Source organism: Nyctibius grandis, chromosome 9 (genome assembly GCF_013368605.1).
Source record: "Nyctibius grandis isolate bNycGra1 chromosome 9, bNycGra1.pri, whole genome shotgun sequence".
NCBI lineage: Eukaryota > Metazoa > Chordata > Aves > Nyctibiiformes > Nyctibiidae > Nyctibius > Nyctibius grandis.
Genome location: NC_090666.1, coordinates 15,836,784 through 15,863,806, shown reverse-complemented (window position 1 = coordinate 15,863,806; position 27,023 = coordinate 15,836,784). Strand labels below are relative to the sequence as shown.

General features: G+C 37.9%; 1 protein-coding gene across 5 annotated transcripts in view; it reads left to right on the top strand.

Annotated features, from left to right (window-relative positions):
• The first annotated feature begins 6,656 nt into the window (after nt 1-6,656).
• Nucleotides 6,657-27,023, top strand: part of DYNC1I2 (dynein cytoplasmic 1 intermediate chain 2) — a 34,592-nt gene continuing 14,225 nt past the window's right edge. The window contains exons 1-5 of one of the 5 annotated variants that reach the window (XM_068407285.1): nt 6,657-6,744; nt 8,606-8,723; nt 10,674-10,788; nt 14,208-14,298; nt 19,917-20,032. In XM_068407285.1, coding sequence (XP_068263386.1) covers nt 8,616-8,723; nt 10,674-10,788; nt 14,208-14,298; nt 19,917-20,032 — 430 coding nt within the window. In that variant the 5' untranslated portion in view covers nt 6,657-6,744; nt 8,606-8,615. The other 4 variants (XM_068407286.1, XM_068407284.1, XM_068407288.1 and 1 more) reach the window with 4 other exon arrangements.

The window sequence follows — 27,023 nt, the reverse complement described above, 5'->3', positions numbered from 1 at the left end:
AGGTGTTGCATGAGAAGAACTACATCAGTTGTTTTTTTTTTATTCCTGTACTCACAGCATCATAGGAACACAGACTTGGAAAGGGCATCCAGAGATCTAGTCCAACCTGCTTTAGCAGAATCAGTGTACTTTAACATATAATAGCCTTCCAATATCCTGTTAAAAATATCCAGATAGAAGAGATTCCAGTAGCAAATTTAACAAAACAAAAACACAAACTGCTTTCTCTGAGACAAACAGGCTGATATCTTATAAAACTTTTTCTGAGAGAAATGACAGATTTGACTCCACAGAAAACTGAACACTGACAGCCATCAAGATCTGTGATGATGACGCCTACGGTTAAAAGCATTTATTGGATAAAAATTTGCCAGCAGTAGAGTATCCACTTACACACATACATGCCAGCAAAATATACCTTATTTGCAGGAAATTGCATACTTCCCTCAGCCTTTAAAAAACTGAAAGCAGCAGCTGTTTAAATTTCTAACATTATATAATGTGTGCATTTCATTGTCTTATGGTTTTCTTGAGTCTTAAAATCATGTGTCATGGGAAAGATGTACACTTACTTAAGTCTATACAAGTTCATACATATATATTCCATTTACAAGCCTTACAGAAGGTCTTTTGCAGTTTTTTCTCTTTTTCTGTGTTAATGCAGATGCACTAATGTAATCAAGGGCATTGAATGATGTACCATGCAAACCTAAACAGATTACTTTTATTCAAAATGGGCTTTTTTAAAACAAACTACTTGCATAGATCAGACTATTTCACAAGAAAACATAATCCAAAACACCTGTCAAATAGATTAAATAACAGGATATTAATGTGGTCAAATTTTGTTCAACCAAAATAGAAAGATCAAATTTATCCTGATTTTAAAAAACACAACAAACAAGTTAAGATAATATGACATGTTTGTCTAGAAAACCAATCTACAAATAAAACAAAGGGAACCCTGTTTGCTTGGAGTATACAAAATTAAACTAACATTAGCCCTAAACTAGCAAGTAGATGGGTTTAGCTATCCAAATCATGTTTACTAACATTATATGTGGTTTGAATTTAAAACTTTTTTCTATTATCTTTTTCATAGGAATGCCCACAAATTTTGCAGATTCTTGGTGACTGATTTTAACATTTTTGAAATGCAACAAAAATCTGAATCAAATTCAAATACAATTTAGGGGCAACAATCTTCATTGATGGCCAACCAGATTTTCAAAACAGAAGTTTTCTTGTATAAAAAGTGTTGCAAGATCCACAGGAAATCCTCTTACAAACATTTCAAATGATATAAGGCTTAAACACCACTGTTAGCACATTACCTCTGTGAACAAGGAGGATGAAGTTCTATCATACTCTGGTAAATGTTCAGCCGGAGAAGGTGTCCTGGTTTGGCCTAAACCAGGCCAATTTTCCTTTCAGTGATTTTTACTTTCAGCTAAGTCTCCTCTAAGTAACTGCACTTTCTGAAACTAACTGCATGTTTTGCAGACAGTGTCTGCTTCCAGGACTGATAACGCTCGAAGTTTGTAGTTATCACTGAGGCACTGGTAGGGATGTTGTGCAGTAAGGCTCTTGCTGTACTTGTTCTTAGAGAAACCAAGGTCACTGCTGAATTCCTCCCTGCTTACGAGCGAAGAGCCGAAGGGGGGTCGCAGCTGCAGGGGGGAGCGGACAGGGCAGGTGACCCAAAATTGACCAATGAAGGTATTCCATCCCATACACGTCATTCTCAGTATAAAGCAGGGGGATCACGAGGGTCTCACTCTCTTTCTGCTATGGCCGGTGTCCAAGGAGGACTCCGTCTGTTTTCCTGCTGCTCCCGATCCCGATCCGTGCATCCCTGAATCCAGCTCTCGACCGTCGCTGGGCCCAGCCTGGGCCTTCCCAGAGCCTGCCCTGCAGTGCCGGTGGTGACGTGGCTGACTTCAGGGGAGCTCAATCTTGGTTTTGTATATATATTTGTATATATTTGATTATTTCTATTATTGTTATTATACTCTTTTTCATTATTATAGTTTATTAAAACTGTTTTAACTTTCCAACCCGGAAGTCTCTCTCCCTTTTCCCTTTCCCTTTCCCTTTGTGGGGAGGGGGGGGATAACAGAGAGCATCTGCCACAGGTTTAATAGCTGGCCCAGCTTTAAACCGTGACAGAAGGGCTACTTCCAGTTTGGACCAACTCTCTATAGATTTGTTTGGGACATGGAACATATCTCTGTTATCTTGCCCCTTCTCACTGCATTTGCTCTGCCACTTGTGATATGCTCCAGCAGGGTGCTTACTATATACCAGATGGCTGCAGTAATTGTTACTTCTCCTTTCTGCTCAGGTGTTTTATAAATACGGTCTAGGAGCTTGGATTCTGCTAGTAATAAATACCTTTCCAACTATCTACTGCTTTGCAACTTATGTTAAAGGTAAAGAGTTACTTAAGTTAAAAAGTAGGAGATATTCTGAGAAAATTTTTATATTAAAAATTGATGTTTGTGTTTGCTCTATAGTTTAATTCCATGTAATTTTTCAGACCTTCTTCCAACACATTAGCAAATTTCTTGTTAAAGATCCAAAAAAGGAACAAACTCTATCTTTACTTACATTGCTGCTAGCAGTAAAATGACTCCATGGCACCAGTCTTTATTGAACAGAACTGAGTCAGTGACTCAGCTAATTCTCAAAAGAATGTGAAAACATGAAAAGTTAACTGTTACAGTTAACAGGTACAGAAGAATAAATATTACTCTGTGGTAAGAACAGAAGACCGGAACCTAGGAATACTAAATTCTAATCCCTGTGGTCTTGCCACTTAGCCTTTTTAACTCTTTTATTTCATTTGTAAATAATTATGAAGTACTTGATATGGGTAATTATTTAACATTTCTAGAATGAGATAATTTGATGACACTGGATGAAAAGTGCATTCATTTTTAGTAAAACTTAGTATTTTAATGTGCCTTTGTTCATATTCATTCTAGTCTAAAATACACTTTAGGATTACATAAGATACCCCTTTTACTTACATATGGAAAAATAATTGAATTCTTAATGAAAAGTTGAAAAAAGCCCCTGAAAAAGAGTGAATACTTCCTCTCTCCTTATTTATCCTATTATCTTTTTGACTGATAACGCTAACATAATACAGACAAAAGGAATTCTGTTATCATCTTAACAAATATTCAAACATATTCTCCCTTTGATGAAAACACAAAACTTCCATAAAGGTAAACGGTGCACAAACTGAGGGTAGAATATAGCCTGGTGTACAACATATCTGAAAATAGTTCCTTTTGGCTGATCTCTTGGCAGTTCTCATACTCTCTCTTAATAGTGCAGGTTTTGGTGCATTACGGGATCCCTCAAGAAGCTCCCATTATCTCCTCTCTTCTTAACGACATAATAGAAAAAAATGAGAGTGCCATACACAGACCACACTGAGGAAGGAGAACTTGCCTTGGAATTTTTCAGCTGGTAAACCTATTTTCTATAATGCTTAGTAGTGAATCACTCTTAAGTGCTGGACCATTCACTAGTGTATGTGTTTTGTGCCAAAGGTTACCAGATTGCAAAAGTGTTCTCATCTCAGAAATGACCAATCATTCACTATCACCTTATTTTGACACAACAGAAAAAAATATGTCATCTAGCAGGAATAGGAGAGGGGGGAGAAGGACAGAGAGAAACCTATATTAGCAATGCAGCAAATTTGCTCAGGGAAAAGCACAGACTATTAAATGATACTAAAGAAGTTATATCTTTATATTATGGGATGAGATCTTCCTGATTATTTCAATTCCAGTAAGTCTGTAAGACAGACTTTTAGTTTTCCTGAAATATGAGAAAAAAGAACATTAAAATGGAGCCTTAAAGGAGAAAGGTAGGCTAGCTGCCTTCTCCCAGTCTCTCATACTGCTAGAGAGGACAGTGCCACAGTGGCAGTTACTTGAGGAGGGAACTACCCTCTCCAGCCCTCTCTTGGGCTCATGCTCCAGAGCAAACCACTGTTCTCCAGTAGCACAATGAGGTGACAAAGCAAGGCGAGAGCCCATTTGCCTTTGCTACCTACCCTTCTCTGATTCAGGCACCATGGAAGTCTAATGTTCTCCAAAAGACAAAAGTAGAGGTTCTTCCGAATCGAATGATATCTTCTTGTGTTTAGTCTGGATTCCTGCCCATCTATAGCAGAGACCTGATTTATCTTTATCATTCCTTTACATGTCTCAAAATAACTTCTCAGTAATACACTAATTCTGTTTATGTGGGTACACAATCACTGTTAAAGCTGGTGTTCACATCTTAACCATGTCGTGTTCATCCTAGACCCAACGCATAGGATGAGTGCATAAAATCCCCTACAGGCTGTTTTCCTGGCCCTAAATACAGAAAGGGTCCACCTCACAGTATAACTTCTCCATGTTCTTAGACACCATTATAAAATTGGGGTTCACTATACCAAAAGATACTGTCACCAGGAAGCTGAGGCTAGAAGAAAACACTCACTTTTGAACACCTAAAACCAATATGCTTTCCCAAACCTGTCCTCCCACCATATACGTCATGAGCCTTTCAGCTGCTGAAAAATGTATCAGATTATTTAAACTGCTATTACTTGTGAGATCAATGACTGGTAAAAAAAAAAAATCACAAATGTATTCGTATAGAGTCAGCATTCTGTCAGTTTTTGTGTCACTGCTAAACTGATCCAGATAGAGCTATTTGAAAACTATAGCTATCATTTACAAAGAAAAAGGGAGATGTCAAAGCTGCAAAAATTAGCTGTTGTAGTTACTGTGTTCTAAAATGAAAGACTAGTGCAAAAAATAATAACATGACCTTCAGCAGACATACATAGGTTCAGGACTAAGAAATACACTTCAGTGCTGAAGATCAATTACCAAAAATCAACTGGCTAAATTCATTACAAATGTGAAATATCTGGCTCCTACATTCACAATTTTAAATGTAAACTTGAAAAATATTACTGGAAAGCTTCAAATAAAAAAAAAAAATACAGAAATAAAACACATACTCCTGTTCTCGGGTGCACACATTATTGTAAGTGATATTAGAAAACTCTGGTAAATAAATTCAAAGACGACACCTGTTTGTGGAAGTTCATTACTATCATCTTCGTATTTCCATCTCTGAAGAAAAATGCAACCTTTTCTCTTGCACATCATACAATTTTCTTTGACAGTTTCACTTACAGTGTTTCTGAATGGTAACACCCATACTCTTACGAAATGCATGGGGGTTATTCAATGATCAGAAGCCGTCTAGACAACAGACAGTTTTTCTAGTTTTTTTTAAGGTATAGTATGAATCCTGACTCACATGGAAGACTACAGAGGAGTAAATAATCAACACTGATTCCTGCAGCAATTGAAGTTCTCCTGAGAGCTATCCCAGCAAAGTAGCAACCAACCTGTCCAGTTTATGATACATAACAGGATTGCAGCATGACAGAGCTTGACTTCAAACACAATTTTTTTCTAGTACTCATCAGCAGGAGTTCAGAAGATATACTCATCAGACATAAATGTTTGTGGATCCAGTGATTTTAAATAAATTATTCCAATTTGTAATAGCAGAAAATTTTACCCTCTCTGGAGCGGATAGTTATTGCCTCTAAAAACTTCATTTCACAGAGTGTTGTGAACATATGCTCCACTTGAAGTATATGAGTTGTCCATATTAATTCTGCTTTGGTAAGCACAGTTTTGGAAGATCAGCAGTCTGAAGAACCAAGCACTTCATTGAGATCCTAGTCAGTAGCACTAGCGCAGCAGTTAAGAAAAAAAAGTAAAAAAACTTGATATATATTTCCACAGGATACAAGTGGCAATACACTTATTAATTTAGGATGACTGGGGAACAGCAAAGTCACTACCAGTTGGCACTTTTATCAAAACGAGCTGCCTAACTCCATTCCACGACGCCCACTGACGCCATTTGGGTTTGGCACAGCTTTACCCCATTCAGCACACACAGCGAACCAGTCTGCTAACATGTAACGCTGCATCAACCTGACAACCTAACTCCACTTGCTGACATCCACGCAAAGCAGATTTAGCGCGGGTAATTTTGTCCCTAGCCTGACACTCACAGCAGATCAGCCTTTTACGTATTTTATCCTCAGGTCAGTGATGTGAGCATGGCTGCCAGCCTGCCCGGCCTACGATTAAAATCACGCACGATTTTCAATCAATGTCTGCATCGGGCTGACTTGTTTCACTGCTGGCACGGCGGTGGCCAGCGTGGATCCTCACTCTCTGGGAAGCCAAACCGAAGGCGGCGAGGTCCGCGCAGGCGGCCCGCCCGGGCCCGCTCCCCTCAGGGCCGCCCGCCGCCGCGGGTGCGAGGCGCTGCGAGATCCCCCGTGAGGCGGCACTGCGAGGCCCCGTCACGTCACTGCCCTCGCGCTCCCGCCACCACCAGCTAACCAAAGCAGAGCGCGCATGCGCGCGCACCCGCCCGCGCGCCCCCTGGCACTCGGTGGCGCTCGCTGGCCGGACCCCGCGGCCGCCGGCGGCTGGCGACGTGCCGCGCCCCCCAAAAAGACTACAGCTCCCATCATGCAACGCGCACCGCGCCACACTCACCCACAGGGCGCTGAGGGCACGGTCCGCCCAGCGGGGCGCGGTGCATGTTGGGCGTCGTTGTTCTCGAAGCTGCTTCGCCAGCGGCCCACAGGAGGGGTTCGGTGTTAGGGCTCTGGAAGCACCCCATCCCCGTGTGAGTTCCTTTCAGATCGCTCCCCTTCACGGTGCGAACGAGTGGGGCGTTGGTGTCTCAGTGTTGCGCGCTACTGTACAGGCCTCTGTGTCCTTCCGCAGTTCCTGTAAGTCCCGGCGCATCCCGCAACGCTTTCGGAGCTGGTTTGATCCTCGGCGCCCGCCGTAGGCTGCTGCCTGTCAGCTGCCGGCGCCTTTGTCAGCGGCGGAAGGGGAGCGGGGCGCCGTGGCCGAGGGGCGGTTAAAGCAGAGGGAGGTCCCGCTGCCAGGTGCGCGGGGGCACCGCGGCGGCCGAGCTGCGCCTCGGCCTGCCGCCTCTCCCGGCTCTGCGCCGCTGGCTCTGGGTGGGGACCCCGCTTCTTTCGGCCGCGCCCTGTCGAGTGAGGGGTGCGGCAGCAGGGTGGGGCTGGGGGGGCGGCCCTCAATAAGCGGGAGGGGGTACGGGCGCGCTCCGGAGGGGTTTGGTAGTGCTGCCTTCTCCTGGGCCTTGGGGTGTGGTAGGGTCCTGTCAGGGTGGGAGTGCGCTGCCAGGCTCCCTCCCCGGTACGGCCCGTGTGGGATTTGGGTGGGGAACTGGGTCCTGGCGGCACCCGGTTCGTGCCGCTTTGCTTTCCTGGCTCGGCGTTAGAAGGACGGGTGTGGTGACAATGCGCCTTCCTAGTGCTGTTGTAAAGCGACGTGGGAATGCCATGTGAAAATGCCGGCAGTAGATGTTTTTATTTATTTATTAGCACTTAAATGTTTGCAGGCAACGTAGAGGAATGCACACATTTACCCCAGTGTACATGCTAACTATATTGGGGTAGATGGATGAGGCTTGTATCATTTTGCATCCTTTTCTGTGCTTAGATGTGCTATGCAAACACTTGCAGGTATTATTTTGAATTAGTGAATAGCCATATTACTAATGCTTAATCTGGTCTATTTGTTACCATGTTTAGTGTAAAAGCATTTACAGATCCCTCGTCTGTTGTAGAACCACTTCTGCACTTTTTTTACTGACTTGGATTTGCTTAAATATAGTAAAATTAAGCTTTTATTTGCTCAGCCCATTCACATGGTTTTTCATACTTGTATCCTGAATCTTTGTAAGGTCTGAAGTGGTGTTTTTTCACATTTTGTTTATTGTTGACCTTCTTGTCTGTATTTGAGTTAGTTATGTAGCAAAATTTTTTGTAGAATTTTTGTCTTTAAAAGATTCACCAATTTCTTAGCAATGTACAAAAAGTTTGGGGAAAAATTGATAATGCACATATCTTACAGGGGTTTATTTGACTGTCACACTTGTACTTGCTTTGCCTTGCAATTTATAGTAATGCTGCTAAATATTTTAATCTGTATTTTGAATCCTACAACTGTATGTAGAAGGATATATAGCTTACATACTGCTAAGTTATAGCACGCCAATGTGTAAGCTGTTGAAGTGAAAAGTAAAATATAGGTATTGTGTTGGTACCCTCCTTCCTGTTTTCAGTCTCATAGTTGGCTCTGTAGCTGTACAGAATCCTATGGCAAGATCAGATGGCCCCATCTTTGGTGCCTAATGTTTCTTTCAAAGTAGTTCCTTCAAACACCATCAGAACTACCTTAGGAATGGATTCTGTCACCATGTTGTAGTTCTGTCTGTTTTAAATCAATCCCTTTATTATTGAGAATGTGTTAAGTGAAAGAAATGTGCAAATAGGAATGTGATTTTTTAGTTATTATTTTAAGAGTTTTCACAGTTCTGGTTTTAGTCTAGTGTAGTTCCTTTAATGATAGCAGCTTTCTTTTAAATAAGCTTTCTTAAAAAAAAAAAAACAAAACCAACAAAACAAAAACCCAAAACAAAACCAAACAGTGTTATGATTTCTGTTGATCAGCGTTTCAGCCATGTCTGACAAAAGTGAACTGAAGGCGGAGTTGGAGCGCAAGAAGCAACGATTAGCTCAAATCAGAGAGGAGAAGAAAAGAAAGGAGGAAGAAAGAAAGAAAAAAGAAGTAAGAAATAATTTTCTCTTTGAAATTTGACTGTTTGCATATGTAACTTGCCCAAAATTTAGGGGTAGGTTCACTGAGTCACTTGCTACACGTTATTCAGGGAGTGTCTATTTAATGGTCAGTTGCTGATGCAAATGTAGCACTTTTGTTTTCTGATCAGAGCGAACACCTACTGTTTTCTTTAGAATTGTCCATATAGTAAGTTAGATTTTAATTTTTTTTTAATCCCACACTTGCATAAAGTTTGGATTTCTAAAACCACTTGTGTGCATGGGACATCATTAATCAAATCACTGTGAAGCGTTGCACGAGTGTTGCTTAATGAGTTACAATGGTGATATTGAGAGAACTCATTTCTGAAGTGCAGTTCTGAGGATGTCCATATGAATTGTCTGACTATCAGTAGTATTATTGTACAAACAATGTGCTACATTCTTCTGGTCTTTGACTCATCTTTAGCCTGAATTTTAAAATCAGAGCAACGCTCAAGTTGTATATGCTACTTGTGTGTTAGGCTTGGTTTCTTAACAGTCTTTTGGATTTCTCTCTACTAAAGTATGTGACAATCAGTGATTTATTACCGTGTTGCTCTTGAATGCAGATTATACCTCATAAGTGAAACTTTTGCTGGAATGTTTTGGAGTACTTTTTCAAGACTTCTCTGTGTTTTGGTTATGATCTTGTAGGTGTTCTAAATTAGCATGTCACTGTAGACTGGGCAGCTGCCAGCTACATGATTTGGACAAAGAGAGGGAAATATCTCAAATTATGTTGTGGTGATCTTGTAACAATGCATTGCCTATATCTGAGATTCCACATGTGATGCAATAGCTTATCAGTTGAGAACTTGCTCTAAAATTTGGGAATTGCTTTTTTAAAAGGAATTGTGCAGTAGATTAGAAACATATTGCTCATCACCTGACTGCACATTTAGTCTTTAATCGTGGCACTGAGATAGAATAGCTTGGTCTAGATTTTGCTGCTTCTATTAAAGACTTGTATTTGTATCATCAATTTATATTTACAAAAATATTCACTTGCTACTGACTGAGTTGTGAGCACCTTGAGCAGCGAATTATATTTCTGTAATTGAATGAGCAGTTAAATGAGTGTGCAAAGATACGGAGTATTCAGCATCTTTCACAGTAGAGCTTGCGTTATTTCTAAATTATAGGTATGGGGGTGTAATTTTTGTTCTTTTTCTTGCGTGAAATCTAGCAGATTAACATGACTTAAAGGAAACTACTAAAATGCCCTGTAAACTTGGAAGTTACTGCAAAGGGTTTTTTTAAGACTTTGGATTTTTATTCCGTGAAACCTGGGGTCCAAAAGAAACCTTTCTCACTAAACAACTTGATGTTTTTGTTTTAAAAAATAGCTTGAAATGCACACATAGACAATCATCACTTTTATGTCTTACACACATTTTCTTAATTGCTACACACTTTAGCATGTGCTCTACCTAGCCAAGTGTCCGAATACGTTCTTGACCAGAGAGGAGTGTCTCTTACTGTCATTTTAACCCTATAGTGTTTTCCTTGACACAGTTATTGTAATTTCAAAATCAGAACCATATAACTGTGTCTTTAAAATACTTTTATATACAGGTACATAATGCATTTTTTCAGTCTTTGCATTTTACAGTGCTTAACATTAGTGTAAAAAAAGGTATTCCTGATCTTATGAAGTATCAGTCATTTTGACAAATGAGAAGACACTTTTTGCATGTTATGTGTGTCTTTTTAAAAGACAGTGGCAAAGCTACAAAATTTTGTGATTCCTGTCTGTTCTTTATCGACAGAAAGGACCATAAGAATTACTAGAGTCAAATATCTAACCTGTATGGTGATAGGTTTCAGTAGCATAAAAGAACCTATGAGATCTCAAAAAATAAATGAAAGGTTTTAATACCTGTTAAATGCTGTAACTTAATTATTGAATTATTTTTAGACCGATCAGAAGAAAGAAGTTCTTCCTGTACAAGAAGAATCTGATCTTGAAAAGAAGAGAAGGGAAGCTGAAGCATTACTTCAGAGCATGGGGTTGACACCGGAGTCTCCTGTTGGTAGGAATGTTAATATTAGTTTACAGTAAATATTTGGGGGTTTTTTGTTTGTTTTTTTTGGGGGGAGGGGGAGGGTGTAGCTTTGGGGTTTTTTGGTTTGGGGGGTTTTCTTGTTGGTGGTGTTTTTTTGTTTGTTTTTGTTAGGATTGTGGTATTTGTGTAACTAGCATGAAAATTCTCTGGCCACTGTTTTTTGTGGTACGCATGTCTGGGTTTTGTACTATTTTGTCCTGCATGATCTCTGTTACAAATGTCATGTGCTTCAGTACACATTACTAGTACTATTTTGTAAAAGATTGTTTTATATTTAGTGGATTATTTGGACTCTTTTAGTTAAAATACATAAATATCATGGATTTGTTGTTCTTTTTTTTCCCCTCTATTTTCCCTGCACATTATTCTTCTGCATTGTTTTCCTTTCTCTTTTTCACAATGCCAAATTCTAATTCTGATATTTTTGTGCAGAGTTGGCTAGTTTCCTTTCTGCATCTGTTATACCCTAATTTTCTTTATCTCAGATACCTGACAGACTTTGATGGAGTAATAGCAAGGCTAAGTATAAAATTTAACTATCAGGGATGTTGATTCATATCTGTGCCACTCTTCGATGGGTTAGCATATCGGTTATTACTTTTTGCTTTTACATAGCCACATCTGTCTGGAAGATGTAAGCGAAGAGGGCGATAATTCAACTCCACTTTTTGTCTATAGTTCTGTAATCTAAGGGGTTTAAGACTTATTTTTCAGTTTGACTCGATGGTGTGGGTCTATTTCAGCTGGGCTTGCAAATAAAAAATAATTATTTCTTATGGATATAGTGTATCTGTGACTGCATCTTCGTAACTGCTTTTTGCATAGTCCTCAAGTGTTCAAAAGTGAATGTGGAGTAAACACTGTTATAGCTGCACCCATTCCAACAGCCACACCAGTCATTTTTAGTAGTTTGAACTGTTCTCACAGTTTAGAGACTGCATTTGGGCTATGTTAGCACTAGCATACAGTGTCTTAAGTAATCAGTTCTTGCCTACTAGAGATTTTGTTTGGCAGGCTAATAGTTGAACACTTGTGTGAGGTTTTGCTAAGGCAGCTGATGAAACTTGCAGAAATGCACGTGATGGTTGCTGTTGGTTTTTTAAATCTGCGAGAGAGAATCTAAAAACCACAGGATAGTCAGGCCTCAAAGCAAGTCATTGCATAGGTTTCAGCTGTTTGTGAAAAGCTCTTTGAGGTGCTGCTGTGTAAGACCAGGGCATACCCCTGTGAGTGTTGTGTTTAATTCCATTGAACATCTACTTAACTACACCCTTCAACTTACACAGATTCGCAGGGAATTCATTCTGTTCCCTTTCAAGATACCCAGATCTGATCTAAATCCTAAATCAAGCTAGAACGTAGCATAGTAGCATGCCTGAGGCTCGGCTGCTGGCTGGATGCTGGCAAGGTATGATAGTATACTGATCATATGCCTGAACTGAAGCTAACTTGCAGCTGACCAGCTTGGTGTGCAGAAAGCTTGAGCTTGCGTTGTCAGTGTAGGTGGATAGCTTGAGGTTAGATTCCTTCAAAGAAAATTGTATTTAAAATTCCTAAGGCAATTACTGTCCTGTTTAACTGCCAGAGAGAGGTAGCTCTCTTGTGAGAGCAGGGACCATAAAATGCAAGTATGCTTTTGATATCTACCATAGTCGTTATAGAAGAAGCCACAAGTTAGTGAACCAAAATAACTCTCAAGATATTATAGTTTCATCCTCTGTTGAAGTAGGTGGAATTTGGTCTTTTCATAAGACTGTTGGCCGTTAAATGGCTTTCACCTCGCTTAGCGGGAAGACTTCCTTGCCAACAGTTTGCCCCACGAGAGGGCACTGTAGCATCAGGACTGAGCTACTGAGTTCTTTTGGCCGTGCTTACTGCTAGATGGAGCTGGCTGACTGTTGTAAATGGTAACAAGATACTTTTCTAATGTCACCTCTTCGGTTAAGAAAGGGTGACATTAAAATGTCATCATTTCTGATAACGCACAAAAATAATGTAGGAATATAAAGGCCTATGGGCATTTCTTTTAGGATAAATTATTCAGTAGATGGTGATGGTGAGTTGAAGAACATACATATACTCTTATGCATACATATATCTATATAAATAGGGGTGTATATGTGTATCAAGTGTGTGTGCATGTATGAATTTATGAAGTATAACTCTAGATCTGTATAAAAGTCTCTCTTCTAGGAGGAATGAATTTTTAATAAATTGAAGTATTCACTGCAATTTTGTAAATTTAGGGCAGAATTTTTGTCAACCAGAGTCACGTCTCTGTTTTGGGATGGGATGAAAGCATTCTTCAGAATTCATAATATACTTGTGATTTCAGGAAATTCTCTAGAAATGCTGCAGATCAAAATTCAGAATTCTCCTTTGCCTGACCCCTGACAGAGTGGATACCAATTTATATACATAACTTGTGTCCAGTTGGTTAAAGGTTCTTCTTAAGCGTTGCTAAGGACTGAATGTGTCCTATGAATGTTTTGCATTTTACTGAAAAATGAAGCATATAAGGACCTTCAACACACACCCTGATTCTTAAGCATAAACCTAAGTTTCATAAAATAATGAGTTTCACTATTTCTAAAAAGAAAAGTTGAAAGAAATATCAAAATAGCTTTGTGTTTGTATCCGATTGCATGGTATCATTCACTATTATGTATTGGTTCCAAAAAACGTGTTGCTTTTTAAACAGTAATTGCAATCTTCATCTACATGCTGAAAATGAACTGACTTTTAAGAAAAAGTTTCAATATAACAGTACTAGACTGTTTGTCAAGTAAAAAGAAAAAAAATATGAAAATCCCCCAAAAGTCAGCACTAGAAACTTTGTTGTGATACACAGGATCTATGTTGATTTGATTCAAACTAGAACAAAAATAACAGTATGCTGTATGACAAAGCCACTTTTTTTGGTCCACGCTTTGGTGATTATATATTTTGAAACAAAACTACCAGTTAAATACATTCAATGTCTAATTTTTAAAAAAAAACTGATGTCAAAGCTATATTAACAACTCTCTTCCTCTTATGTTTAAGCAACATGATTTAGTGGAAGTTACCCTTTGAAAATTGATGCCATCATTTGTCAGAAGTTCAGTTTAAAAATATATTTTCAATTCATTTTCTCTTAAATGTCTTTCCCTCCATGTCTTTTTGTAGGCTCCAGATGCATAAATGCTAAACAATTGCATGAAAGGCCAGCATGAATTGTTAACATTGTCTTTTCCCCTCTCTTTCTGCTGTTCATTTTCATCCATGTATTTTTTGTTTGCCATCACTTTTTTTTAATACTTCATGTTAAATTAATTTGAAAACATCCTAAGCTGTGCAACCTCTGCGAGTAGTAACAGCGGATACCTGTCTGTTTCACTATTTAGTCCCTCCTCCTACCTCTCCGTCTTCCAAATCTGTGAGTACGCCAAGTGAGGCTGGAAGCCAGGACTCTGGTGATGGCGCTGTTGGATCTAGGTATGTCACTTTTCATGTCATATTCTTTTGCTTAATACTTGTGTTCTAAACAAGTAAGCTTTAGAAGAAATCAAGGTTAATTACTGGATTATAATATAATAATATGAGGTTACAGTGTTATTGAATCTGTGAACAGTGACTGTTTTACAGAAGTGCTTTACTTTAAAATTTGAAATGCAACTACACTTCCTAATTTGAAATTGCCAGCATTTATGTGGAGTTGTTTAAACTTGAAGTTTAAAGTAAAGTGAGTCTGAATGTCTTATGGTAATGTTCTTGTAAGCATGAATGTCTCAGGGCAATAGAAAACTGGAAAAGTCCAACTTCTGGGCTCTTCCCAGCTTTTTCTAAAGGAGGGTGTATATGGATGATAAGCTATTTACTTTTCCTCTCTATTCTAGTTGGTCTAATGAAAGATACTGTCTACAAACTTTTCCTGGCTTCTGATTTTATTTTTTTTTCCTTACTTGGAACAGTAGTTCTTGTTATTTCTCTTAGCAGCCATCTCTGTAACAAAGCTATACCACTCACAATCTCTCTCATTTGGCCAACACATAGCACCGTGTTAGTACAGCCACCGTTTTTTTTTTTTCAGTTCCAGTACTTCCACATCTGTTTGACCATTTTTTTTATGCATGACAGTTTGAGAAATGCTGCGCTGAAGAGAGTCAGATAAATATTTCTGTTAAACTCGGAATTCAAAGTGGCATTATACGGGTGATAAGGTGGGAAACACTACTTCCAAAGGGTATTTCTACTGTTTCCCATGCACAGTCTGTGAATAAGAGCAGTATTTGCCTAATTAATTTTGGTAACATATTTTCTCAGCAAATTACATTCATGTACTTAAAATTTACTCAGTATGCATTGTGGATGAAGTTTAGTTGAAGCACAGTTACTAAAGCAGTTATCATCAGTTACTTTTGTGCTTACATGAGTAGTTGTTTTGGAGAAACAGTGAATACTTACACCGCTTTGAAATGTCTTTTAAAAAGACTGCAGTAACATCTTGTATGTGTGTGGATTATGCATGCGTAACTATATACAATCTTAATCTGAAAATATTCAAGATTTTAATGACCTGAACAAAGATTACAAGACGCCTATTTCTAAGTAGCAACCATAAAGTTAAAGTAGAGAATACATCAGGCAGCACATATGAACCCAAATTCTCTCTTTTTTTTTTTTTTAACAGTGCCCAGGCATGATCTTCTGCATAGCTTATTCACTATGCAATTGAAGTTCACCTGTCATGTTAATAAAGAACAAATATAATTGTTCCTTAACTGAGTAACAAGCAAATTTTAAATTATTTTAAATCGGTGATCATTGCTTATTAAATTGTCATTTTTATATTTAAATTCACTGTCTAGAAGGAAAAACAAGAATTATTTCATGATGACTTTTTTGTTTAAAAAAAAGAATTTCTTTCCACTCATACATAATTTAAATTCAATATGAAACAATATGTATAGGCCACATATCTGTAACTGAACGCCATGTTGTGTACTGAATTTATCTTCACCTCATAGGTGTACCAGGCTCTCTGATTGTATGTTCCTCGGACATAGTGACATAAAGTTGTATGCATACATTTTCTTATGAAGCCCTGAGAAAACTCAACTCCTAAGCCTCTATAGCTTCATGGATTTGCAAACTTTAAAACTAAATCTATCTCTTGAAAAATTCCCAGATGTGGAAGCACAAAAAGATTGTAAACAGGTGCCTATATCCTTCCTAGTGTATTGGTACAAGTTTGTACAGCATTCCTAATGTACACATGCACCTGAACCTGAAAGTTAATGGGAAAAGTTGGACTGTGTGATATCCCTTAGCATTATACCTGGCATTTCACAGGTGCCTTTCATATCAATATGAGATGTGTTAGAAAGCCCAAGTTGTTCCACTGTACTTTATAATCTTAAAACAAACCCTTTCGTATTAGTGTATTTAAGTTCTTTTTTTTGGTCTGTAGCCATTTGTTCTCTGGTCATGCTGCAACTATACTTTACAAAGATGATCTCCTTTGTTAGTTTAGTCTTTTTTCCTCTATGATGCTGGATCTTGCCAGTAACTTCACTTATTTAGTAATTATCAGAGCAGTGTTGAGACTATGTTCCTGCTATTACTTCCATCTGTCTTTGTTTATTTTCATCAGTAACGAGTTTTGGTTCCCAGTTTGATACTGTTCTGTTTTCCTCAGTTAAGAGTATAAATTCAAGACTGTAAATTAATACAGTTGATTTACTTTTAGGTTAGGTGGATGCTTCATAGAATTAGTTTAAATGCAGAAAATACTTTTTAGAGATGTAGGAAGCTTTATGAATATGCCTGGATACAGAGAAGTTCAGGCATATGTAGAGGAATAGTAACTTCTGTTCACTGAACTTGTAGGTAAATTCATTTAACTTAAGGCATTCAAATATCTGGAAAGCAAAAGGAACAGTATTTTACATCATTTTGTTACACAATAATAGGTTAATTTTATCTCAGAATGTTACCTTTATTTTAAAAGAATATATCTGAGAAAGATTTAATTGTATATCCTGTACTGCTTGTTGACTTGAAATATGTTAAAAGGCAGACTATCCCTGGTACCACTGAAGCAACTGTTGAAAGTTAAAAGAATGCTTTGAAAGCAGGAAAGCAACTCAGTAAGGGCTAGGTCTTAAGCAGGCACAGAAGTTGGAGCCTTTTAAGTTTGTAGCCCTTTCCCCAAGTTCAAGTGGGACTGAAAAAGTTGAGAAAATGTTTGACAAGTATTGTGGTAATGCAGCATTTGGATCTGTAGGTAAGTCATCCTTTGCAGAAGCAACATGAAGGTTGGGGGGGTGGTTTGATTTTGCTCCCTTCCCTTCCCTTCCCTTCCCGATTGAACAACGTATGAGCAATATCCAGCTTGAAGTCTCAGGCACCAAATTAAACTCCAAGCTTAAATCTATTTGGTCAAGAAAAATAGTGGAGACCTAAATTATAAGTACTCAAAGTAATTAACTTTATGGTAAAAATGCTGTGTTTTCTGATGGACAAAACATATGGAAAGGTTTTGGAGATTTAGGTATTAAGCTATTGCTGTGGATGCAATAGCATTTATGTAGAATGATTTGCTAAATATGAAGACAGTGGATTTGTAATTCTTAATTAAACTAAAATTAATAATTCTTCTAATGCATACTTTCTGCAAGAACAAGGTAGTGCATGACACACCCATATTTGTGAGGTTTTATGGCATTGCCTGTACATTTTTGAGATCAACTGTACCTTTAGGAATCCTGCACCTGGTTTATAAGAACATTACCATGTATGGGATAGAAATGGAAAATTACCTTTTTCTGACTTATCATGGTAAAATATTACATATTCTGTTTTATTTGTTATAAGACATGATTTTAAAAAAATATAATAGCATCTAAGAACTTCAGAAAAAACATGCATGTTCATCTGTTAATCTCTTACAAGCTTGTATTAAAATTCTGCCGAAGCCTGGTAGCAGGCAGCAGACTAAATGAAAATTTGTGGAGAGGGGATGAAGGCTAAAAATGAGGGGAGAGGGAAGATTTATTTCCCCCTTCGTATTTCTTCTGATACAAAAGTGACTTGAAATGGATCTATTCTGTTCATTATTCCACATGACTTTGAAATGTGTTATTAATATGAAGCCCACTATTTCCAAGAGATTTAAATATCTTAAATGGAGTTGGCTCTAAATCAGATGACACTTACATGCCCAAGGCAGTGCTTAACCCATAATTACTGCAATGTCACATCTTGGAAACTCTAGCAGTTCTCTATCCCAGTGGAAGTGCATTTTTGCCCCCTCTACCAACAGGCTTATGTGTTGACTCATTTCCTTTACCAGTATGACAGTTTCCTCCACATATTTACTGCTCTGGGCAAGATTGCATTACGTTAATAAATCTGTCTTCATATGACATGAACAAATCTGAATAGATTTTAAAAGGAACTTGAAGTTTTTAATGGTTCTTGTCAGTATTTAAAATATTTTTATTTGCTTCTCATAAAGGCTGCATTTGTTTTCAGATCTTTAACTTTCAATCTTTAAAATAATATAATTCTTTTCTAATAGCTCTGAATTCTGTGTTTGCTTTTTAACTTTTGGATTTACTGCATGTATTATTGCACTGAATGTTTGCTGAATTTCACTTAACTGATGTTACATTGCTTTGTTTCTTGTGAACAATGAAATAACTATAAGCTTACTGTAACTCTAGCATTTCATAGTGTGTATTTGCTTCCCTAATCTCTGGCCTTTTTTGCTAATGCTGCATGATTGTTCAACCTGGGGTATCAGGACGCTGCATTGGGATACTGATCCGTCAGTTCTTCAGCTCCACTCTGATTCCGATCTGGGGTATTGCATAGATTTCTTATATTCCCTCTTTCATGTACTTATGGATAATAAGTATAAGAGCTTATTTTTTCCTTTGAGATTTCAAGTTGTTGTTAAGAGACTGTTCTATAAGTAACAGAAATTCACTATCCCTAGAATTAGTGAAGTTGGCTTGCAATGGGAAATTGTTATATTATTTAATATACATAAGATGCTTATTTCTAATAACAAAACTTACTTATTCATGTTTTTCTTTGAGTCTTTCTTTGGCAAAATGGAAACTTTAAAAAGTCATTTATTTAAAATAAAAAGCTTAGAGTAACTATTTAAAAACAGAGTGACTCCCATGTTTTCTTATAATGAACTACAGCTTTTATAAACATATTTATAAGCACTTACTAAACCCTGTATCATGCTATGAGAATTATGATTCTGCCCACCAAAACCTTTCAAAAGGGGTTACTCTTTTTCTTTCACTTTTATCTTGGGAGAGGGGTAGATAATAAGAAACTAAATTTGATACAGGTAAATTGTTGTTGGATCATTGCAGTATTACTGCAATACATGCTGAAATTAGCTTTTATAGGAGTTACAATGACTGAATTAATGTTGTGTGGTTTTTGGAAGTACATTATGCATTCTAGTTTGATACTAGCTATATCTGCATTTATGGGATCTTCCATAAACTAAAGTCAGAAAGCTCAGAGGTTTTCAGTATCATATTCTGGAGTACTGTATTATGGATAAATCACTTGTCAGGGTGGGAGTTTCAGATTAGACTTGCAGTTCTGCATTCTAAATAGTATCTTAGAGGTAGACAAAAAAGGGTAGCAAAGTTAAAAGGACTAGGAAATGCTTTTTCCTTCAGAATAACTAAGCTGGCTTTTGAGCTTTAAAATCCTAGAACCATTGCTGTACAAACATGACTCATGAGCAGATCTGTTCCACTGAAAATAGGGATATGTCATATATGTAGCAGTACCCTAGTCAACCTCAAAGAGCAAAAACTTTAAAATTATATCCTATAATCCGTATATATATGCACATCTTCCTTTTTGTCGCAGATGTATAAATAGCTGCTGATTTTAAATAATGACAATAAAATATTAGTCATAATCATGTGACTTCTTCAGAGTTAAGTTTCCACTGGATTTAAGTTTGACTAAGCAGTGCTGTGACATGATGACTTGGGTATTATTCTAGGCAAAATGTGAAGTAATTTATAAAGTTAAATATTTTTTCTGATTTCTTTATTAATTTTATTTAGACGTGGACCGGTTAAACTTGGAATGGCCAAAATTACACAAGTTGACTTTCCTCCTCGAGAAATTGTTACATATACAAAGGAGACACAAACACCTGTTATGACTCAGCCAAAGGAAGGTGAATGGTTAACTTGTTACTGCCTAAGTTATTTTTCTTTTCTTTTATTATAATAATGATGACTGACTAAATTAGAACCAGCACTTGTGATTTTGAAACTTAATAAGGTAGAATGAAGGTTGATCTGTGAGATAATTGATATAAATTCTATTATTAAATTCATATAGGTCTTGCTTAAGAGTGTTACTGTCATTCTGCATCTTGTTTTAACATTACTCTAATTACTAATACGTGGTATTTTCTCACTCCTAGTAAATGTTCAGATTAGACACAGAGTTGCTTAATTACCTGACAACCAATAAATAAAAGTGGGATAATTCTTTCATTTATGACATTTAAGCATCCACACACAACTTACTTGAAGGCTGTGTATCCTTACTTGAAGGCTGTGGTCCTGCTTGACTAACCTGATCTCCTTCTATAAAAAGATGACCCACTTACTGGATGAGGGAAAGGCTGTAGGTATTGTCTACCTGGACTTTAGTAAAGCCTTTGACATAGTCTCCCACAGCATTCTCCTGGAGAAACTGGCTGCTCATGGCTTGGATGGGCATACACTCTGGTGGGTAAAAACCTGGCTGGATGGCCGGGCCCAAAAAGTTGTGGTGAATGGAGTTAAATCCAGTTGGCGGCTGGTCAGAAGTGGTGTTCCCCAGGGCTCAGTGTTGGGGCCAGTTCTGTTTAATATCTTTATCAATCTGAACAAGGGGATCGAGTGCACCCTCAGTAAGTTTGCAGATGACACTAAGTTGGGCAGGACTGTTGATCTGCTTGAGGGTAGGAAGGCTCTGCAGAGGGATCTTGGACAGGCTGGATCGATGGGCTGAGGCCAACTGTATGAGATTCAACAAGGCTAAGTGTCGGGTCTTGCACTTGGGGCACAACAACCTCATGCACCGCTACAGGCTTGGGGAAGAGTGGCTGGAAAGCTGCCTGGTGGAAAAGGACCTGGGGATGTTGATTGATGGCTAGCTGAATATGAGCCAGCAGTGTGCCCAGCTGGCCAAAACGGCCAACAGCATCCTGGCTTGTATCAGAAATAGTGTGGCCAGCAGCACTAGGGAAGTGATCGTCCCCCTGTACTAGGCACTGGTGAGGCTGCACCTTGAATACTGTGTTCAGTTTTGGGCCCCTCACTACAAGAAAGACATCAAGGTGCTGGAGAGAGTCCAAAGAAGGGCAGCAAAGCTGGTGAAGGGTCTAGAGAACAAGTCTTATGAGCAGTGGCTGAGGGAACTGGGGTTGTTTAGTCTGGAGAAAAGGAGGCTCAGGGGAGACCTTATTGCTCTCTACAAGTACCTGAAAGGAGATTGTAGCGAGGAGGGCGTTAGTCTCTTCTCCCAGATAACAAGTGATAGAATGAGAGGAAATGGCCTCAAGTTGCGCCAGGGGAGGTTTAGATTGGATATTAGGAAAAATGTCTTCACGGGAAAGGTTATCAAGCATTGGAACAGGCTGCCCAGGGAAGTGGTGGAGTCACCATCCCTGGAGGTATTTAAAAGACGAGTAGATGTAGTGCTTAGGGATACTGTTTAGGGATATTGTTTAGTGGTTGACTTGGTGGTGGTAGGTTAATGGTTGGACTCGATGATCTTAAAGGTCCTTTCCAACCAAGACAATTCTGTGATTCTGTATCCTTACAACAAACTTAGTAATTAAACCCCCCAAACTTTTAAAGAATTTGAATTTTTATACCTGGAGCTTATACATTGAGTTTTAAAAGAAGGAACTAATTTCTTTATTAACCCATGCAGTCTCTGTTCTCAGCAACTGAACATATGCTTGCTTTCAGTCATGACTTGTTTGCTTTTCAGAAAAGAAATTTTCCCAAAGAAAACATAGTTGGCTAATAAATTTGCTTTTCAGTGCTGAAACACTTGAATTTAGCTGCAAATGAAAATATTAATCTTGACTTAGTTTGTATGTAGTTCTACAACAAAATCTCTTAGTTATTTAATATGACTGACTTCGAGTATGTGTCTTTGCTAGCAATTTTAGGACCTCATTCTACATTAATTTTGTATTTTCCTGTTCTTTGGTATGTGAACTTTTGGGTGTTTATGCAAGGAGATAAATACACTTTTTAGAACATGAAGAGAATATTCAACTGAAATCTTATGCTGGTGTTTCCAGAAACTGTATCGTTTACCTGAGGGCGTAATACAGGTGAGATAGAGTATGAAGTGTAATACAAGTGATGCAGAATTGTTGTTGTTGCTCCAGTCTACATCAATATGCCAGTCTTGTCTGGAGTGTTTCTTGAAGTCACTTTGGCAAGTTTAACTAGATGCAAATGACACTGTGAATGAGTTTAAGTGAGAAGGAAAAGGGAGGGAAAAGAAAGGAAGTAAATTGCAACAATACTTTGTGTTGGTAAGTTTCTTCCCTTCCTATCTCTGGGTGTCTGGTATAAGGTATCAGTGTGTCTTGAGAACACAAATCAGATCTTTCAAACTTCATTATTCAGTGAGCTAGAATGACAGAGGATATGCTTTTACTCTAACTGTGTTTCTTTTCCATTCTTCATTTTATCTGTATCCCTGCACAGATAGGCATTTTGGGTTTTCCTGTTTTCATTTCTCCCATGCCCTTACCTTTTCCTTTCTCTAATCCCTCAGGTTTTTTTTCTCCCCTCTGTCAGGTTCATGGAACCTGAAGACTTAGTTCATAGTTTGTGTGCTTGAAGCGTTTTACTTGTGCTGCTTGCTGTCAATGGAAATTGCCTGGGATTGTATGATCTAGTTTCACACTCAGTGGATAGGCTGTAGTTGAGGTTTACTGTAGTGGAGCTGGGGGGATGGGCCTTTGGTATTTCTGCATTTACCAGAAAGCTCTCAGTAGAGATGTTGTCTCCTGTTCCATTCCACCTTAAAAATAATACTCTTTTCTTGAGGGCCATCATCATTATTTTATGTATGTGTACTTCATAAAAGTAATTTAGAGATGCTTTTTCATCATTTCAGTGTCAAGGATCTTTTTAAGGCCTGTCTTAAGACTGCCTAAATACATTCATAATTAAGCTCTGTGTTCACAATTTACGATAACATCTGAAATAGGACATAAGTTTAAAAAAAAAAATCATACTGCCTCCAAAAAAAGAGAGTCATTAGGTGAGAGATTTTGATTATGGAAAGAAAAGTTTGAAGTCTTTAAAACAATTTCCAAAAGCAATATGCTGAATTTTCAGAGTACAAGTAGATAAATTGGAATTAGATAGAATGTATCTCATTGAGTCTTGTTTCTTCTCACAGTCCGAGGGGTTTTTCATTTGTTTCAGTGACCATAGTGTAAACTAAAGATAATCTTACAAAGTACACTTGAAAGTTGAACTTGCAACTGAATTTACGCATACAAGTAATCTTCAGTAGCATCCCTGTACAGCAGCAAGTTGCATCTCAGCTAGGTTAGCTCCAGTGTTCACACTTTCTTATAAAACAAAGCGGGCTGGACCTTTCTTAATTATCATATCTTGAGTTTTTAAAATGCTGTTGAAGCTTTCCTTTTGAACAAAGGAAAATAGAAGCAGGTTTATTAGATATGCTGTGCGGTCATTCTGCAGGTTTAGGTCCACTTGTGCTGTAGGTTGAATTCTGCTAACACTGATTTTGAAACAAACAAACAAACAAAACCCCACAAAACTAAAAAATCAGTTCCACTTCTGTGTGCCACGATGGTTATGTAGTTATATTGTAACCTGAACTGGGAAACATTCAAGCTACAACTAATCTGTCTGGTGGGACAGATAGGAAGTAGCAGAAAACTGTTGTTAAACTGAAGTAGTTCCTAGTTGTCATGGAAATATTTGTAGCAACACTAACAAAATGACAGTTACATAGGGGAGATTTCATATCCTCAACTTAAAGTTGCCCTTTGGAGATGCCCGGTTTGGATTCAGTGTAACAAACAGTTAAATTTAAATAATGAGTACCTTTCACCTGAACAGTTCTGGTTTTAAAATGTGATGGTCACTCCTATCAGAAGTTGGTAGGAAAGATTGCATTCAGTAGTTGAGAAATCCAAAACAGGAAAATTCCATAGTTAGAGAAGGGAGGTAGACTAGGTTTGTATGTTCATGCTTCTGTATAGCACAGACATGTTGCACCATCCTAGACAATATTCAAATATGAGGTAACTCCCCCGCATTATCTTGCAGACACAAGGCTTCTCAGCTGCAACTGTTCTGAGCCAGGGATCCTCTCTATTTGTGAGGAAAGAATGACCAGTTTGCATGCAGACCTAGATGCTAGAGCTAGCATGTGACCTCCATGCTAGTGGCACTATAGCCTCTTTATGCTAAGACAAAAAGTATCACTGCTGGAATTCTGTCTTTTCCACATTTCTTCACTCCATTTTTTTTTTCACATTTTTGTTTTTTTTTTTTTTCTCCAGAGTTTTCAATAGCCTTAGTCTTCTAACCCTACTGTTCCTGTAACAGCTGGATTTATTACGTAAAAGAAATGAAATGAAACAATGAAATGGTTCATTGTTCTGAGGCCCTTTTTTTTTCTTGTTCTCTTGGCATGTCCTGTTCCTGGTTTTTTGGGTTTTGTCATTCTGCGATACAGCAATGATTTGGTCCCTAAACAAAAAAGATGACCATAAATTTATTTTGGCTTGAGAAGTGTTGTGCCATACTCTGTGCTGTTCCCTTAGTTCATAACTAATAAGCCTAAGCATCTAGGTTTCTATGCCATTACTACACTTTAATAACTTTTGTCACCATCATAACATGAACATCCTGTGTTTAGGCTGTTCCATTCCCCAGTATCCTTGTTCTGCCATCCCCTTTTCTACTATCTAAATCCATATCTGATTTCCCATGATGTTGTGTGTAACACTGCTGCCAGCTTCCCTCATTGTCCAATTTTGGTGGACCTGTTCTTTCATTAGTGTGGTCAACTGGTTATTAGGGCTGTTATTTAGCCTCTATTTGGCACGCTCTATCAGGCAGCAGATTTTCGAATCTGCTCTCTGAAAATACATTTGAAATTGTGCTCCCTTTGCACACTTGTTTCTTTCTCACAGGCAGCAGAAGCAGTTTCAGCAACAGAGATGCAATTCACATGTGAACTCTGGTATATGTGTTAATGTTCTGCAGGCTCTGTGTTGGCCACCACACAGAGTACTGTAATCATTGGTGCTAATTTTTTTTTTTTTTTTCTGTACTTCTTGCTACACTGCTCTCTACTATACTGTTTGGTCTCTTCATTTGTGATGTGCTAACATATTGTTCAAATTCACATGGAAAGAAATTAGTCACCAGTATGCCCAATAAATATGTGTTATGAGTCCTTGAAGTAGTTAATCCAAAGAAGGATAGGCATATAGGGGAATATGACTCTGCTCAGCTGTCACAATGGAGGCTTTTCCTGGGCTAACGGGACACTTGTTATTTAGTGCTGCTGTACAATATTGTGCATGTGCAATCACAATGGCAGACAGTATTGTTGCATTAACTCCACTCTTTAAGGAATTGTCTGGTAAAGTCTCCAAGACACAGAATGAAAATATTAAGCATTTTGGTTCTTTTAATTCTGACTTAAGCAGAGTAATAACAGTTTGGTGTATAGGATTGGCTTCTTGGATGCTGTTACAGTGAACATAGCATTTTTTTGTTTTAATATTTTTAAAAAGAAATAATGGACTCTTTTATATTCATGTATTATTCTGTACGTACCTTAAATGTACAGTGAAATATAGATGGGAAAACTTGATATGAAGACATTCAGCTTAACAAAAGCCACCCATTTCACAGATGATTTAACTTTGATTAACCTACTCTGCAGCAACAGATTACTCAGACAACTGGAACTTCACTCTATAGTGTTATTGCTAGGCGCAGCCTAATTTACAGCACTGCTTTTCTTTCTGTCTTGCCAAAATACATCACAATTTTGATGTTAAAGTAAAAATTCAGTGGTTCGTTAAACCTGTTTTTAGCATTCATTGACAAGAAGCTTGTCACTATTAAAGTAGCTGCTATTTTTATGCAATCTTTACTGCTCAGTTTGTAACCTTAGATCCCCTGTTTGCCTGTCAGAAATAACATGGAGTTAATCCCATAGTATATTATAATGAATATTCATCAATATGTTGATGTGACAGAGTACCACTTCCTGTCTTCATGGCCCTATGACTTTTCTAAGTCTTAGCAGCCTTTTTTTAAATGCAAAATTGTATATGGTATACTGACAATTGAAGTGGCATAAAATGCCAGTAGGTACAGTCAATAATGAATAAGGAGGATGAAGTTAGACAGTGCCTCTTAAGGTTTCCAAATTTATGTAGCTGACTTGAAATAAATGCAGTACACCACTGTATCATGGGCTCTTGACTTACTAGATGTGGAACTTTTTCAGCAATAGTATGTGCAATCTTTCAGTGTTTGCTGGGTAATACATTATTGTTAATGCCAATTCCTTTTAAATGCCAGCACCTGGTAATAATAAATAAATTCAAGATAAAGGAGAAACAGGAGAAGTAAATAAACCAAAAATTTCTTATCTCTTTTGTTGTGCAACAGCTTCATGCTACCTATTTTGATTGTAAATTTCTGGGAGAAAGCATCCTAGTTTTGGCTAATGAGGTCAAGAACTTGTATATGTGGGGTTTTTTTGGTTTGTGGTGGGTTTTTTTTTCTCCAGATCCCTTAATGAGAAAGTTTGAGTATGACCTTTCTTTAGAGAGAAGGTTTTAGATTTATGTAGTTACAGATAAATCACAGGGAGATGACATGTTCAATTTCAAGTCTGATACTTAGAGAATATTAAAATGAGTGCTGTATCCTGCATTTAAATGCAGTAATATCAGCTGGCTGTATGCAGCGGAAGTACTATGAAGGAATTTAGATCTCTGTATAATATATGCCATTTATGTTTCAAACATTAAAAGGCAGGAGCAATCAACTATATGATCTTTTGAATAAAATATGTAGATTAGAAGGTCACTTAGCACTAAGGGGTTGACCATCTGCATTTGACAAGAATTTGAC